This window comes from Coccinella septempunctata, chromosome 4, assembly GCF_907165205.1.
Source record: "Coccinella septempunctata chromosome 4, icCocSept1.1, whole genome shotgun sequence".
Taxonomy (NCBI): Eukaryota; Metazoa; Arthropoda; class Insecta; order Coleoptera; family Coccinellidae; genus Coccinella; species Coccinella septempunctata.
Window position 1 is genome coordinate 30,521,331 of NC_058192.1, and position 18,892 is coordinate 30,540,222.

The 18,892-nt window shown below is 35.0% G+C and overlaps 1 protein-coding gene across 2 annotated transcripts in view; it reads right to left on the bottom strand.

Annotated features, from left to right (window-relative positions):
• Positions 1–18,892, bottom strand: part of LOC123311127 (protein vestigial) — a 167,884-nt gene that overhangs the window by 62,976 nt on the left and 86,016 nt on the right. For both annotated transcript variants that reach the window (XM_044894915.1, XR_006537424.1), the window contains exon 2: positions 18,587–18,830. In XM_044894915.1, the coding sequence (XP_044750850.1) occupies positions 18,587–18,830 (244 nt within the window). The remainder of the gene's footprint in view (positions 1–18,586; positions 18,831–18,892) is intronic.

Consider the following 18,892-nt stretch of genomic DNA (forward strand, 5'->3'; position numbering starts at 1 on the left):
CTTCGAGGAGGATGTTTTCATATATAGAATCACATTGAAATATGTTTTTAATCGTAACTTGTGGTTTAACATCAACATTAATATGTATATATTTTTACTCTGAAATAGGTTTTGATCCACAGACTTGAATTGTTAATAATAATACTAATATTAATCTAGAAATTGAAAGGAAATCTCAATATTCATCCTGCATCGAAAGCATTGGTAAAGCTTCGGAAATTCTGATTATAATTTTTCCTAACCGGAGATTTATCTTTTCTTGGGTATTGCAATTTGAACAAGTTTAATGTGTTATGTTCAGATATGAAATCAGTCTTTAATTATCGCACAAAAAACATACACCTTATTATATCAATATCCAATGTCAAAGTAAATCATACACTAAATATTCACAGAACTATCTGTATCAGCCGGGCATTCAATTGTTAGTTTCCTAGTATCTGAAAACAGATATCAACTGTTCCGTTGAATTCGTGGGAACTGTTGATTGAACGTTAAGAATAAAATGAGTCGGATAGGAACTGAGATAAATAAGACATGAAAGTTCTGATACTTTTTTCGTTGATTCTTGACCACCCAAAAGATATATCGCAACTGTTATTACTTGAGGTATGAAGCTATAAGAACATGCACGAGTAAAAACTGGCAGCGTCCAGCTTTGACTGTTTTACTTTATTTCCAAACGCTTATCCGGAAAATGATTTTTTTGAAAAATAATAAGTTCAAAATTATTCTTCTCTGGTCAAGGAACCTATGTTGATACATAATTATCCATTTGTAGGATAATGAACAATTATTATTATGAGTCGAAATTGATTCAGACTGATACCACTGGTTGACATAAATATTCACCATTGTTTCCATCGAATTTACCATTTACCATAATTCAAAGTGTACACTCTAAGACTATTATATCAGAGGAGAATAGATGCTGGATGATGATCAGGATTGCGGTCTCATTTGATTTCGCCAAAGCAATACAACCACCTCGAAAAAAAACGTTTCGGAACGTATAGGCACGTGGCAAACTCGATTCAGATGAAATCATTGTATCTGTCTGAATTAGTTTCTATCAAATCCTATATAAATAATGCCTAGACGATATTTCATCTCGTTATTTGATTCTCGGGCATGGTTTCCGCCGAGAAATGCTAATGAGTAATGAAAAACAGATCGATTGTGTATATACGTACCGTCATCTTTGTTCTGAGCAACTTGAAGAAGGTTGAATCTGTCATATAGCGCTGGGTTATTGTTTTAACTAACAATCATCAACAGGCATCTAATGAGAGTCCATCAATTCCGAGACATTTTCTATCGAGGTTATATTGCTCTTGAATTTGTAATCTAAAGCCCGTTTGCAACAGTCGAGAATTCTCTGGAAAATTTACTCGAGATTTGATGCGCCGTGAATTCTTTACCGTTACATATGCACTTTCGGTAGAATACTCTGTTCAGTTGCATACAAAATTATCTCTGCCGTTTTCTCACCAAAATTTGGTAGAGAATAGGGAATACTCCTTCTGACGAAAATGATGTATTTTTTATGAAATATCTTTGAAACGTCACATTTTGAAATAACCATTTCAACCGTTTCCCAAAAAAAATTATTTTAAGCACTTAAAATTGAAAATAAAAATGGGTATTCAAAGTTCAAAGCGTTTCAACTCTATTGCACACGTTGGCAACATAGACTGAAATATGCCTTGATAATAAAGGACAACAAATGCATTATCTTGATGAGATAGACGAAGATGGCTGTCTATGAAGTCTGCGATGAACGAGAAAGGTCGTAAAATTTTATGGGATTTTTATGGCCGGTTGCAGTTGAAGCTCGCCAGTAAGTACGCGCCGGTAGATCAACAGCTGTTATTTTATAAACAAGCTGATCGGACATTGTTCTTTTCATTGTCTTGTATGCGCTGTTGCCAAATCGTAAACTCCGCACAAAGCGATTTAAATTTTAAAACCCCATATTTGAAGGATGATTCTGAATAGTTTCCGCGGTGAATTTGAAAAAATCATGAATGAAACTCATAATTATTCAGTTTAAACTTGCATATGCAGTGATAACCCAAATTGAGGAGAATTCCCCATTCTCCTCTACCTCTGATGGTGGCTACAGACGGCATGGCAAGCTTTGGCCAACGTCCGCTCGTTCCAACGTTGGCGCATCCTGTGCATGTAAGTTAATAATTTTTTTGTGTTTTGTCGTGTTGTTGTGTGTGGTAAGTACTGCAGTGGATTTAATATTGTTTCTTGTTGTCAATTATTGTTGTTATTTCAAGTGAAAATTACATGTTCAATTGAAGCATTAAGGCGGCTACAGGAGGCTTGGCAAACCTTGACAAGCGTTTTAGCGAATGTTTGTAGAAACTTTGGTATATGCTCGATATTCGTGCACCCACGACCGTAGAGACGATGCCAATCTCGCCAATCTTTCCGAGGCAAGTGAAAAGACGAACGTTGAACGAGCGTACTCCTTTAATGCTTCTTTAACGAACATTTCATTGGATATAGCGGCTCATGCATCGGAAACCAAATTTCAATTTTTATGCTTGATGTTTTGTGTATCCTAAATAATGGGTATTTTTCATATAAATTGGGGAATTCTATAATAGTGTCATTGATCAATTTTTCAGTCATTTCCGCTTAAAAAACAATAATAATTGACCACAAGAAACATTATTGAATCCACTTCAGTACTTTCCATACACGACTACACGACGTACTTCAAAACATCAAAAATTACGAACCTCCCCTTTCTAATGAGGGATACCTACCATAGACCTTTCAATCTAGATAAAAAAATTTAAAACACCTTATAATTTCAAATATGTTCCGCGCGTCGTGTGTACGGTGATCAATTTCTTAATAAACTTTTTAGGGTTTTCACTCCCAATCTCTGAAACAAAATCAATTAAAAATTAAATCGACGATTTGCTCCTGCGTAAATTCTTGCACTAATTTGTCAGGAGCAAATTAACTAGAAAAAATTGTTGCCTGTTGTAACGTTTCGGAGTCTATATCTCTGTTTCTATGTACATATTGACAATTAATGTCAATAATGTCAAACAAAAGCCATTATTCAGAAGATTTTCGAAAATAGATTTTTCGTCTGATGAAGGAGTCTGATATAGACTTCGAAACGTTACCACTTAGAATTATAATTTCAACGTTATTTATTTTCAGTTCATTGTCAGGCAATAATTTTTTCTAGTTAATTTGCTCCTGAGAAATTAATGCAAGAATTTACGCAGGAGCAAATCGTTTATTTCATTTTTAATTGATTTTGTTTCAGAGATTGGGAGTGAAAATCCTAAAAAGTTTATGAAGAAATGCAGAATCCTCCCAGAATAAATTTCAATCGATATACGGTGATCAAGTCTACTGGCGAGTCTCAACAAGTGTCCTTGATATGTGTTGAAAATACCGCCTTCTAGGCGAACCCTGGCCAGCGCCAGCTTGCCATGCCGCCTTTTGCCTCAAGAAACACGCTTGTTCAACGCAAGATCTGATAAGATAAGACCGGCAAGTGGCAAGATAAGCATGTCGTGTGTATGGTTGTCGGTGCACGAATATCGAGCATATACCAACGTTTCTACAAACGTTTATTAAAACGCTGGCTGGCCAAGGCTTGGCCATGTACTATGTAGCCGCCTCTTCAGTAAGTCAGGGTGGGCAAAATTCGTTGTCTACTGAGAAGATCTCGAGAACTATAGCAGCTAGAAGAAAACGGATGACACATTTCCGAGCTCATTTTCGGAGAAACAGAAAATGGTGAAAACCTCAGCCTCCTACTATACTTCGTTTTTGAGTTTGACAATTTCGTAAAGTTCTCATAACTTTTTTGTCTTTGAAGTTACAAATCTAAAACTTGAACCTTCTACGGCATATTTTACGTAGAATCCACTGATGAGCTCAGAATACTTTTTCATTTCGAATCTTTAGGTGAACTTTAATTTTTTCAAATGCAAACTTTTATTGAATTTGATATTTTTGAATTGGAAAAGAATATTTTGTCAGTAGTAAGAAAAGTGCCTAAGAAGGTTTCAGATCTGTGACTTTTTGGAATCGTCAAAATCTTAATCCCCATTTATAACTCGAAATCTAAAAATGATTTTTGGTAAGAAAACGGCAGAGATTATTTTGTATGCAGCTGAGCAGAGAATTCTACCAAAAGTGCGCATGTAACGGTAAATAATTCACAGCGCATGAAATCTCGAGTAAATTTTCTAGAGAATTCTCCTCTTCTACTCTGTAATCTGTGGAATTCTCGGCTGTTGCAAGCGGGCTTTAGAACATAAGGCGATTTCTTTTTGGTGCTTCATGCACCGGTACAGCTCCGAGCTTCTCGTCCCTGAGCTGTTCCCAAATAAAACAGTTAGGCCCGGCGCAAATAGAAACGCAGGTTGGTGAGGTGACGCAGGGTGACGCAGCTTTTTCCTGCGCTGCACGTACTATCTGACAAGTCACTGTCACGTTTTATTTGCGCGGTCTCGTTCTTTTTTATGTTTTACAAAAACTCACGCTGCGTCACCTCACTAAGCTGCGTTTCTATTTGCGCCGGGCCTTATTGTTATTAGTGCACCAACTCCGCGCAGCGAGTTGGACGATCAGCTGTTGAGCAAAATGACAAGAGACAAGTCCGGATTCGCGGTTCTTTGGATTATTTGTTTTCAGTTTGACGTTGAAGTCGTTGATTATTAATAAGTTTCACTATTTTTTCGAAAGCTATTGCCATATATTTGGTTGAAAAACTTGATTTATCGGGTAAACTTTACCCTTTCTTTGCCATGGAGAGTACAAATATACGAAATACTGGATATGCTTGTATATATAAAACTTGAAAAAATTATTTAACAATGATTTCATCTGTTAAAGCTTCGTTAATAATCCTCTTTGGTAAAAGTAGGTGAAGAGTTTTCTGATTTCACGAAAATTGCATTCAAGTACGTGAAATATCAACTTATTTTAAATGAAATGCTACATTTTCACTGATGGGCGCTACTAAACTGAAACTTATCGTTTATTCATTTGAACGATCTCTAAAAATTATGCATTCATGACAAAAATAGTTCACTCTTCAAACCTGAAAGAACGAATCCTATTTTCATTCAAAATCATTCAATTCTTATTCCATGTATCATTGATTCTTTATTCATTTATTCAATAAAAAACTAACTGACAGCTTCAATTGACGAAAAAATCAATCTTAGGTGGTCCATAAGGTGTATTACAGCCTTTTTATAGTATAAATCCACAAATTTGAACAATACACTACTTCTAATATTTGTTGACATATGTAAACAAAAACAAAAAGTTTGTTTACGGGCTTCAAGCCCTGGACGTGCACCAGCATTTCGGTTGGTGCAAGAGGGGGCAGGGGAAAGGAACGCGAGCTGCTCCGGTGCTTCACGACCCAATCAGGGGCTTGACACTTCCTTACCCCCACCCCAAATACGGTTTTTAGTTCTGCAATCAAACGCTATGTGGCACTGCATACGAAAATCTATGTCATATTCTCCACAGATTACTGTATTCTGACATATTGGATTTGTCAACGCCAACAGTGTCAATGTCAATATGTTTTAATGCAAATTCTTGTTTACAAACAACATATTACAAATTTTATAGGAGTCTAAATTAAAAATACCCATTTATTAAAGTCGACAATTTTATCAGAAAATAGATTTTCTTGTAAGAAATGTTTGATTCAAAGAACCACGTAATTATAACATTAATCGTTTATACTTAAACCAATCCAACCAAACCTTTTGAAAATTGTGTTAATGGAAATGAAAGTCAAACTGTGTAGTCAGGTATTAAGCCATTCCGTGGGATCGATGATGAAGCTAATTTCTCAAAGGGGTAAGAATTTTTTTGAAACATAATGGTACAATAAATTTATTATTTTCCTTTTTAGCTGATGAGCTGTTTGATTCGTTGAATGTTTCCAGAGTTATGAAATCCACTGCAAACCCCTTAAAGAGGGCGGTAAGTATTCAAACAGAACACAATGTTTGTTGGGAGCAGGCTATAAAAATTTTCAACAGTATGTCATTTTATTGGCCTCGAAAGAAAAGATCCGTTGTGGTGCCCACTTTGAAGAATATAGTGACAACATTGAAAGCCTTCCTCTACTTAAGGCAAACAATTTTCAATGATTATCATTTTAAATATATTCTCACTGGGGGCTTTCAATCAAGATTGTTTAGAAAACTTTTTTGGGTACATTAGAGCAAAGGAATACTAACCCAAATATTGAACACTTTATTTCATCATTCAAAACTTTAGTGATTAATAATTTCATGTCAGTGCATTCCTGGAGATCTAACTGTGAGGAAGATAATTTATATAATATGAATAAATTTATTATAATTATTTCAATATTTATAGCTTTTGATATTGCAGAGTGGTATATAATAATTAAATTGCATATTTAATTTTTTTTTGTATGGATAGATTTTTAATTTCAAGTTCATTTCCTATGAACAATATTATTACTGTTTATTATAATTATTGTCTTATGAAGATATGTGACCCTAATGACATTTTACTCCTGCTCATATATTCATTGCCATAATTATAGCTTATGTATTTCCATATTTTTTTTCCTGTGCTGGAAATATTCAATATATGTATATTTTTCATGAGAAGTTTTATTTCTACTTAAAATTCGCCCTAATAATCCATATTATTCTAGCGACGTCTAAAACACCAGCGAATGGGCCAATTCAAATTTCGCGCCTTGCGATTGCAGTTTCCTGTTATACCGACATTACTCCCAGTTAGTTGGGTGGGAACCGCATGAGGACGGGATAAACTGTATTTTTCACCGTAGAACGTGAGTGTCAGATCTATTCTGCTCTGTAATCTGTGGCCCCAATCAAAAAGAACGCGTCGGTGCTCGAACGAGATGCACCGGAGCTGCCCAGGAGCTGCTCAAACGGTCAAAAAGGAAGCATATATAGATGCATGGAATGGAAAATAAACATTCCAAAGACTGGAGTGAGATAATTGCTTAGCATTGAACTCTAAAAGAACTGGAAGGGCCTCTTAGGTACGAAATACGACGAAAAGTGTATCCAACTGAGATGGAAGATGTAGAGCAACCCATCTCTTTCTAATGGTTCGGCAACCAATTGAATAACCGCATCAGACCCGGGTTGTTTTTGTTTACATCGTTATGAACCAATTGACAGAGCGCAGAGAGAGTTAGATTGCTCTACACTGAGAAAAATCTTGAGGTTACAATGTGAAATTACCCATATAAGAGCTGGACAGGTTTCAGTTACACAGTTGGATTATTTTTTTCACAACTAATATCTGGATGTTTCTACAAGGGTGTTGCGAAATTTCATGAAAAATGTAAAACTATCATGTATTTTTACAGTGAATATGAAATTTACAGAAAATATGTGTTGATTCTCTGTGATATCACAAGAGTTGTAATATTCACCTGAAAAATTACAATTGCAATGCAATATTACAATAAATTTGTGAATTTCAACATGAAACGGTAATTTCACAACATTATTGTGATCTAAATTTTTTTTAAATCACAATAATTTTGTGAATTATCACATGAAAATGTGATTTCACAACGTTATTTCACAAAGTCATTGTGATTTGAGAATTTTTCTTGTGAATTTGCGAAGAAAAAAATGTTGTGTTGTAGAATTACAACGCAGAACCCTTTTAATTTTAAAATTCCCTCACAAATGTGCTTATACAATGTATTATTAAGGTGGTTGTGAAATTCCCACAAAAAAATTTAATTGTACAACATGATATCGCGGCACAATTTCCTTCAAGGATCGAACACTTTTTATTTACATGTCCACAGCAAGAGAAAAATCTTACGTGAAATTGTTGAAATTTATTATGGTTTAAATATTTCTCTCGAATATGAAAACAGAATAAAAAAATAGATCAATCGGTTTCCATTACAGCGTTCCAAAGATGCCGCTTGAAATTTAATAAACAACTGATGATCTTACGAAGGCCAAAATTGTACTGTTCTTTTTCCGACCCATAGAGTCTCATCTGAAACTGACTTTTCAGAAGCTCATTTCGTGGCAGCTCCAGTAGCTTTCGGGTGTAGATCGGTGAAGGAAAGACGAATTTTTTTGTTGTTAAAACTATTCTGTGCATGTCTAGGAGTGTGTGTACAGGGTTTTTTTTATTGCTTCCTCCCCTCCTCATTTTGGACTGCTGACTTATATTGATCTATGTCCACACACACCAATGACTGTACATCATTCTAATTTTGATCCATCAGTACAACATAGAGTTCATACAAATGACTTTTTGTTCAATTTATTCATCGCATTGAGACAGTCAACAATGAAGTTTTTTGTAGAAATTTTTTTCTCGACTTGTTTTTTATATGAATACATTTCTGAAGATATAAATAAAATATATGACATTACTCCCAGTTAGTTGGGTGGGAACCGCATGAGGGCGGGATAAACTGTATTTTTCACCGTAGAACGTGAGTGTCAGATCTATTCTGCTCTGTAATCTGTGGCCCCAATCAAAAAGAACGCGTCGGTGCTCGAACGAGATGCACCGGAGCTGCCCAGGAGCTGCTCAAACGGTCAAAAAGGAAGCATATATAGATACATGGAATGGAAAATAAACATTCCAAAGACTGGAGTGAGATAATTGCTTAGCACTGAACTCTAAAAGAACTGGAAGGGCCTCTTAGGTACGAAATACGACGAAAAGTGTGTCCAACTGAGATGGAAGATGTAGAGCAACCCATCTCTTTCTAATGGTTCGGCAACCAATTGAATAACCGCATCAGACCCGGGTTGTTTTTGTTTACATCGTTATGAACCAATTGACAGAGCGCAGAGAGAGTTAGATTGCTCTATACATCTTCCCTTTCAGTCTTCCTCAGTTTGCCTGCATCGCGATGCCATTCCAGTTCTTTGAGAGTTCAATGTTGCTCAGTGTCACAAATCACAATTTAGACAGTCGACTCGGAAATCATTGTCACATCAATTTTCAGTACGAATAGATAGGAAGTATGTAAACTTTTCAATATAACGCCACTGCCTTAGTGCCGCTCTAGACAGAGAAACATCGAATGTGTGTACTACAAAACATTCATTTGTGGCATTAAATGTCCATTCCATGTATCTTTGTTCTAAGCTTTTCATATGAAATTCCGTTGCAAGCCCTTGTAGTGAATGCCGGAATCAGAAGCAACAATAAATAATCTATACTCCATTCACTTTTATTTTAGCACCCAGTTGGCCATGTAAATTTGACTACTTTCACTCTGTATAGTACGAAAATGTGGGGTTATGACGCTTGTCAAAACATTTTTGGGTTTTAAATCAATGCTATGTTGCCCGTTCTACGTTAAAGTTTCTGTTATTACGTATTTTATCACAATGTCGAATCTCTTTGGAAAATATGTGACGAGCATAATTGAAGTTCATACAAAATGATTGAAGGCATACCAAATCCAGTTATTTGCATGGAAAATACAAGAGATCAGTATAATATCATAATATGCACTAGCTTGAGAAGAGTTAATGTTCGTTATCTCCTTTAGCTAAAGTTTGAATACGTTACATCAGTTGTATTAGATTCCAAAAATATTAACCCGAAGATGAATTGAATATGATGCAGTGGTTGGGAATGGGTATCTCTCGAAAGAATTAACAGATAATTACAAAAATGCTAAATTCTTCAACAAAAATCATTTATCATGCATCAATGTAAGTAAAAAGAATTGAAGGAAGTTTCAAGTCCAGATGAACTTCACTTTTGAACAAAAATTTCACAGGAATAAACAATTAACAGGACAACTGGCGCGTATTTGTGGCTGTTCATCTTAATACATTGATATAATGATAATAATTAGGTATTTATTGGTACCTTAAGGTATTTACAATGTATAGGACATGTCAAATGACATTTCGGATAAGAGTTCCGAGTAATTTGTAGAAATCCTTCTGGTTTGTTAGACGGTATCAATTTTGACGGGCCAAATGCCTTCACTACATCAGTTCAGTTCAGTTTGTTTCGTGAACAGTTCTAATTCTTCAACATAATCGTAGCTCGGGTGAAGGTGAACTATGTATCTTGGAAACGAAGCAACTCATTTAAGTGAAAATAATATAATTCGGCTTCCAGTAAAAAACTGCGAACTTGAAAATAGTTATCGAATTCATAGGACATAGGGTTTCCGAAATACGGCCACATTTGATGAATCACCCTGTATGAAGGATTCAAAATTCAAAGTCCAAACAATCATCGTATAAAGCTGATTATTCAAAAGTCCGAATAGCTATAAAAAAGATTGTTGACTTCTACATATGTTTCTTCTGAATTAGGCTTTTGTTATTTTAATAAAGAAGACTATTTAGCGACATCATTCTTGTCACTCTGATGCTTTTACTCATTCAATACCTACCTATGTCGAACTAAGAATAATTGCAAAATGAAAGATTAGAAGTATTCACTTAACATTGTTCCCACACAAGCAAACCAGCAATATCCTCGCGAGTTTTATGATCAAGCATTTAGATTTTTGGATTCGATAATAAAAAGGCATTGAGACGATAGAAACATGACTTTGATCACATGTCGGAGCGTCTAGTGTTGAATATGATGAATTTTCATCATATTTCAACTTATAATTATCAGAAGTTAGTTAAATTCGAAAATATTCAAATTATTGTGGAGAAAAATCATTTCATTCTTATCGAACCAAGCAAAACTGATTGCTGACCTTGCCAGGTGGTTCTTAAAATTTGAAACTCTGTGGTACTCAGAATGAGAGAGATAGAGCAACATATGGTGTATATTCGAAATCAGGTAAAAAGAGCTAGCCAAATATAGAAAATGAGCAGGGCGTTCCATTTGAAAATATGAAGTTGCAATCAATATGTTGCCCACTCTGTATATATTTGATTTTGTGAAATCATTCGAACAAACATATATGAATTCCTGAAACTTTTGTAGAAAAATTTTTTTGTATCTCTTTTTATAACAAAGTTAAAGGAGGGTTCAAATTGAAATAAAAAACGCGGTATCATACAAAACTGATAATTATTATTTTGCATCCTCAATAATTTTATAATCAATCGATATAACAACCAGTTTTTCATCCAATAAGATATCAATTGACCTCAAAAAGTCTCACTTCACTTTTTTCTCAATTGTGAGATGTATTCTCAGAAATGTAGTTCTCGAAGTCCAATTTCAGCATACAAGTACACATAAATACGCAAGAGTAACTTGACATGGATTCGCCACTCTGACTTTCTCATAAAAAAAGCGGCCTGCCAGTTTGGGGGTGTACGAAATTTGACCTATTTTCTGATTGAAAAAACAAAGGAGTTTCATCATGCACCTTTTTTTGGTTAAATTTTTTCATGGTTTCAGGTCGGTTCAAAATAGTTGCTGTTCATCTTTCAACCGATTCTGAACTGTTCTGGGTGCGAACCAAACAAAATTACAGTAGAATCCGATTATTATGACGCCGGCTATATTGACCAATCGCTTATTATGACGCAATTGCAGTGTTAAGTTTGGTTTCATTCAAAACTCCTTACAACAGGATTCGGATTTAATGACTTCGCTTATAATGACATGTCGATTACAATGACATGATTTCAGATACAACAACATTATTTGTGGAAAATTTATCCGGTTATAGTGACATCTCGATCGTTTTCTCAAGCCACCCCACCCCTTTTCATGCGACGAGGTTTGATACGATACGAGATATATCAGATTTTTTTGTAAAAACGAAAAAGTTCTTCATATTTAGCTGATAATTTTAAATTTTTTCAATAAAGGAAACATATAATTTGTCGTTTTTCTCTCAAATTGAATCCATAAAAAATATCATCAATTTTGCTTTTTGTGACTTCCGGTTATTATGACGTGTTTTTCATTTCCCCTCAATGTCATTATAAGCGGATTCTACTGTATTTTCAATTAAGATCGATATCGATTTCTACTCAATTCGACATAGTGTGAATAGATTATATGATAGGGATATCATTAGGATATATTTCACCAATTCAGGTCAGTGTAAACTCTTATAAACCCTTATAAGTAACAAACATTTTGTGAACCATCTTAAAAAATTCAATTTGATGAACCTAACGTACCCTACGTTGATCTGCATTGCTGACTCCATTTTAATGTTATAAATTAATAAAAAATAAATGACATATCTACCAAGAAAATCCGACTGAAGACTGAACAGAGCATGAAGAGCATCAAATTTTGCTTCGATTGAGACCTAGCGTGTCAACCAAAAGTTGGGCCAATTAATCATGTGCGGCACAGCAAACGCTGCAACTTTGAAGTCCTCTAGAAGCCGATTGCTTGTGATCATGAGAACGGTTGTCAGAGTTCAGCGCAACCGTAGGCAACAGATAGCCTTCTTTATAGGCGGCTGTTGCATAATCAGAGCAAAATAATCATTCATTCATTTTAGTTGTACAGGGTGAGCAAAATTCGTTGTCTACTGAAGGGATCTCGAGAACTATAGCAGCTAGAAGAAAACGGATGACACATTCTTGAGCTTATTTTTCCTTACTATTCATTCCAAATCTGAAAACAGATCCAGCCTTACGGTCATAGATTTTGAGTTATGAGCGAAAATTGAGAAATTGTCATTTTCAGTGAAGCTGAATAACTCGCTCATTCGAACTCGTATTCGAAATCCGTTGTTACATTCTACAGGTAGTTTTTTATGAGGAATTCGAATATGATATTGAGAAATTTTTCGATCCAGTCATTTTCGAGATGCGAAAGTGATTTCTGATTTTTCAAATATAAACTATAGTTGAACGTTCTTTCATCTTGCTGCAATTTTTTTGCTGATTTCAAAAATGTATCATATGTTGCTATTCACATGAATGTTACAGGAAAAAAAAAATCAATACTTTTTCCTGCTTTTCGATTCTCTGTGGAATATTAAGTAAGCTGGGTTACCATAGCAACCGTTGAATATGCATTATATTTTGTGAACCTGAGCCTCTATGATTGAAATCACGGATTGCTGAATAAATATTTCGATGATTAAATTGCCATCGTTTGTTTTCGCGATGTTTGACATGCTTATGCTTATGATGGTTCACAATTAGAAGTACCTAATTTTCATCATCTTACTTCTGTAAAAATTATAATTATAGTTAGCTATCGTATTTGATTTATAATATTACTGACTCTTAAAGTTTCTTTCATAAATAGAAAAACGATAATTGAATAAATTTTCTTCATTAATAATTAGACGAAAGTCTTTTACTCTCTTGAGGATATCGATCTCGATATCGATATATAAAAGAAATAATTATTCGTCAGTCGTCCTATCGCAGAAGGTTGAGTTCAAATAGAATTATGTTGAGTTCACGAACCATAATGCATTTTCAACGGTCGCGATGGTTACGCCAACCTACTGAAAATTCAACAGTGAATCGAAAAGCTGGAAAAAGTATTGAATTTTTTTCTCACGTTATATTCATGTGAATAGCGACATATGATACATTTTTTAAATCAGCAAAAAAATTGAAGCCAGCAAGATGAAAGAACTTTCAACTATAGTTTATATTTGAAAAATCAGAAATCCCTGTTGTATCTTGAAAATGACTGGATCAAAAAATGTATTGATTTCATATTCGAATTCCTCATAAATGAGTGCCTGTAGAATGTAACAACAGATTTTGAATACGAGTTCAAATAAGCGAGTTATTCAGCGTCATTAAATATTACAATTTCTTAATTTTCGTTCATAACTAAAAATGTATGAACCTTAGGCTGGATCTGTTTTCAGTTTTGGATTAGTCAAGAAAAAAGAGCTTAGGAATGTGCCGTCCGTTTTCTTCTAGCTGCTATAGTTCTCGAGATCCCCTCAGTAGACAACGAATTTTGCCCACCTTGTACTCTGACTCAACCTTCTGCCGCTCTTGGGTCCATTGAGAGGTCCATTAGTTCGTTGTGGTGAGTTCTGGACAAGGTACGTGAGTTTCGTCAAATCATAATTACTATATAAATAAATATACCGGGTGAGTTTTTGACTTAATAGAAGATTATTTACTTTTCTCTTGATAATTTTTTCTTATTCGGCTAGGTTGAAAAGTAACAGGCTGTTTATATTCCACAAAAAACTTTAATTTTTAGTTTTATATCCGAGGTTATATCTCACAAACTATTTCACCGAATGAAATGATTCCCGGAATATTGTTCTTCATTGCTCTGATCAATTCAATAACACAAGTTCCAAATTTCACCCTTATCTTTCAGTTTCTTCATTATGCGCATTACGTACCATAAAAATAGCGGAAATTCAGAGAAACCAACACAGGGATATCTACTAGATCCTTCTCCATGCGCTCAGGTATCATGACCAAGTTATCTTGTTTCCATCATCTTTAGTGCAAAGAAAACAGTTACTACCAGTGATCCGTTCATAGTTTTCAAAATAAGTCATTTCGAAAAATTTTGTAACTTTTGATCTAATTTTGAGGATTTATCATTTTGCTTGTGGCTTATATAGAAAAAGTGATGTCGAATAGTAAATAATTTCTATCGTTTGTTATGTTTCAATAGAGGTGATGCTCAAATAACATTCAACAAAATATTGTACCAGTCTCGAATTTTTGTTTTATTATTTTTGAAATGCCATTTGGGGTCATTGCGAACAAGGCAATCACCTAAATAAAAAACAATATTAATTATTATTTGTTCACAGATGTTTCGAAAATATATATGAAAGACGTACAAAAATAATTTTGCAACAGAAAAAAATGGACTAATTCTGCATTTTCTGCTAACTACTATATCTTAGACTATACGAATAGTTGCTGTAATTGGGTACACGAGAACTGTTCAGGTGGAACATCGTCCTAAAAAGGTTTTATCGGTGTTTTCTGCAATTAATATTTACCTCAATTGAGTAAATGCCTGAGTACCCTAAACTGCTTGCAACTAACCCAACACACGTCCCCTTTTACCCCAAATGATTCGGGTAAATGCGGACAGAAAGGGTTTTGTATTTCTTCCGTGAAATTATGAATGATAATTCTATAGTTGATTAACCAAAGATTAAAAAATTAATAAAATCAGACTGATAATAAGTCATTATCTACAAGTATGGGAATATGGGAATAAAGCATATGGATGCATACTGCTATCTTCGCTCTGAGAGTTAGGAAATTGAATTGGGTTGGTTCCCGTTTCTCTGTCAGATGTCGGTACGATGTATTTATACACCATACCCGCTACTGATATGGAATAAAAGGAGCCGGCAATTCATAGCATTTCGTTGACAATTGAGTTTTGTTGCTCTGACGAGGTCAAATAAGACCGAAACCATGGTCAGCATCTACTCTTGTCGACGAAATGAAAATTCTGGTAATACTTCGAGCGATGGTAGTTTGTTAGTTCGATTTAGATCGTAGCATTCGTTGATTTAATTATCTGCGGATGTTATGCATCTGAATTAATTCGTTTATTATTTACCTGCCTTACTGTTGAAGGCGTGATCCATTTCTTATTTTTCCATGTCCGCGGCAGATCGGTTACTGCCATGATCCGAACCTTTCCGCGCTTTTTCCCTTGCTTAATTATCGTAAAATACGATATCTGCAATATGGGAATAAAGCATATGGATGCATACTGCTATCTTCGCTCTGAGAGTTAGGAAATTGAATTGGGTTGGTTCCCGTTTCTCTGTCAGATGTCGGTACGATGTATTTATACACCATACCCGCTACTGATATGGAATAAAAGGAGCCGGCAATTCATAGCATTTCGTTGACAATTGAGTTTTGTTGCTCTGACGAGGTCAAATAAGACCGAAACCATGGTCAGCATCTACTCTTGTCGACGAAATGAAAATTCTGGTAATACTTCGAGCGATGGTAGTTTATTAGTTCGATTTAGATCGTAGCATTCGTTGATTTAATTATCTGCGGATGTTATGCATCTGAATTAATTCGTTTATTATTTACCTGCCTTACTGTTGAAGGCGTGATCCATTTCTTATTTTTCCATGTCCGCGGCAGATCGGTTACTGCCATGATCCGAACCTTTCCGCGCTTTTTCCCTTGCTTAATTATCGTAAAATACGATATCTGCAATATGGGAATAAAGCATATGGATGCATACTGCTATCTTCGCTCTGAGAGTTAGGAAATTGAATTGGGTTGGTTCCCGTTTCTCTGTCAGATGTCGGTACGATGTATTTATACACCATACCCGCTACTGATATGGAATAAAAGGAACCGGCAATTCATAGCATTTCGTTGACAATTGAGTTTTGTTGCTCTGACGAGGTCAAATAAGACCGAAACCATGGTCAGCATCTACTCTTGTCGACGAAATGAAAATTCTGGTAATACTTCGAGCGATGGTAGTTTGTTAGTTCGATTTAGATCGTAGCATTCGTTGATTTAATTATCTGCGGATGTTATGCATCTGAATTAATTCGTTTATTATCTACAAGTGTTATACTTCATTTTCCTTCAGCGTCCGCAATTACCCCATCGTCCCCTAATAATGAATATTTGACCATTTTGGACAATCGAGAAGAATATTTTTTTGTATATCTAATGCGCTACTTAGAATGGCTATATCACTATATAGGACAGTTCGGAGAAAACGATAGAGGAAAAAAGTGCTAACTACTATTAATATACAACGTGTCCCAAAATTCAACGATATGCCGGCACCGTAGGTTAGACATGGTCATGATTACTTCAGAAAAAATAAGAAAAAAAATCCAGCTAAATTTTTCATTTAGTTACAAAATAACTTATAAAATTCTCGAAAATTAACACTCTTCATAATGAAGAATGTGATCACGCCTAAACAGGGAGGCAATGAATAAAATAATGAGGATAAATTCAGATGCATACCACCCGACGATATGAATATTGACAAGTGTTACGATCTGAATTGAGCTAGCCAATTTGTCATCGTCAAGGCCCCCAAATGGAGTACGCTCCACCGAAGAAAAGCAGATGCTGACCATGGTTTCGGCCTCATTTGGCCTCATCAGAGCAACATAGCATTTTTCCACGGTGGAGAACGTTTGGAATTGATGGAACTTTATTCAATGTTGTTATGTTCTAGTGGGTATTATTTATTTACCCACAGCGCCATCCAACATGAAACGGTATCCGATTCAATCCCCCCCAGATAGAAACCAAGACGTCGTCGGGTGGTATGCATCTGAATTTATCCTCATTACTCTTCATAATATTTTAAGCTACCACGGTCACAATTTTTCAAAAATTTCTGTTATTTTTTTTTGTATCGGCAACATCGGTAATACCGCTGCCCTCCACAATTTCTGAAACTCCCAGAATACTCATAGTTTTCACACAAAAAATAATCAAAACATGTTTTTCCCATAAAATTTCGAAAGATTTTTTCGTTGAACCCACTTTTTCTCATTGATTTGTGAAAAAAAAGTATGGACACTATGGAGGAAAGTTTTTCAAAAATTTACAGAACTAACCAGGATTCTTAAATAGTATAATAATCCAAGAAAACATGTCGCAAAAAAAATATGTGTACCATTTCTTAGAAAGACTAAATTACTTGATTGTTCTCGTTTATAGTGACAATTTTTATTATGTGGCGAAAAAAGATTGTGTATAGTCATTTCTTGGAACTTAAATGGGACATTTGTGTAATTGATAAAATTTAGAAATTAAAGAGAGAAAGATAGCGAGTGATACACCTTAAAGAACGATGTTATTTGTTTAATAATAACTGCGCTACCCATCATGACACTAGACTAACTTCATTTCAGTGGAAGAAGATATGCACAAAGCATAAAAGGTCACTTTTAAGGCAATGTCGTGACTGTATTGATGCTGGTGGCAGACAATTTGAACATTTATCATAAGGTTGATTATCAAATGAATAAATAAATAGAATTTTTCAATTAATTCAACAACAAAAACACATTTTTGGCACATAGTTGATTACTACCAACAAGAGCAATTAATTTCATTTTTGTTTCTAATACCATGGATCTTTTTGCGTCTAGTTTTCTTGAAGTATTGTACCATTTTAGAATCTTGGCTAGTTCGGTGAATTTTTTAAAAAACTTGCCGCCATAGTGTCCATACATTTTTTTACAAATCTATAAGGGAGAGTGAGCTGAAAGTGAAAATCTTTCAAAATTTTATGAGAAAAACATATTTTAATTATTTTTTGTGTAAAAACTATAAGTATTCTGGGAGTTTAAGGAGTTGCGGTGGGCAGCAGTACTACTTGAGTTGCCGATACAAATAAATAACAAAAATTTTTGAAAAATTGTGGCCGTGGTAACTTAAAATATTATGGAGGGTGTTAATTTTCGAAGAATTTCATAAGTTTTTTTGTAACTGAAAAAAAATTTAGCTGGATTTTTTTTCTTATTTTTCCTGAAGTAATTATGACCATATCCACCCTACGGCGCCGGCTTACCCTTGAATTTTGGGACACGTTGTATATGCACAAATCAAAGACTCTCCCTGCGTATAAGTAATTTCTGAGCGGTACGATTGTGCGATCAGAAGTGGAACTATGCATCGGAAATATTTCAACTCACCTTCTGTACTACTCCTACCGTGAAGACTACAGTCTTCTTCTTTTCCTATTCGAAGTGGACTAGATGGGGATACACCGCCGGTGGAACTTACTGAACCCCCGGAGCTGTGAGCTGATCCTTGAAGATATATACTATGTCCCGCAAGGGGGTGTGCTTCTGATAATCCACCGATACTAGCACCAACGCTACTTGCAGCACTTGTCTGAGGTAAAGAGTGCGCTTCTTGTAATCTTTGTACATTGAACTGCAAAAATTACAAAGAAATATTTCAGTATTTTTTGAGTCATACAATTATACGCAATCCAA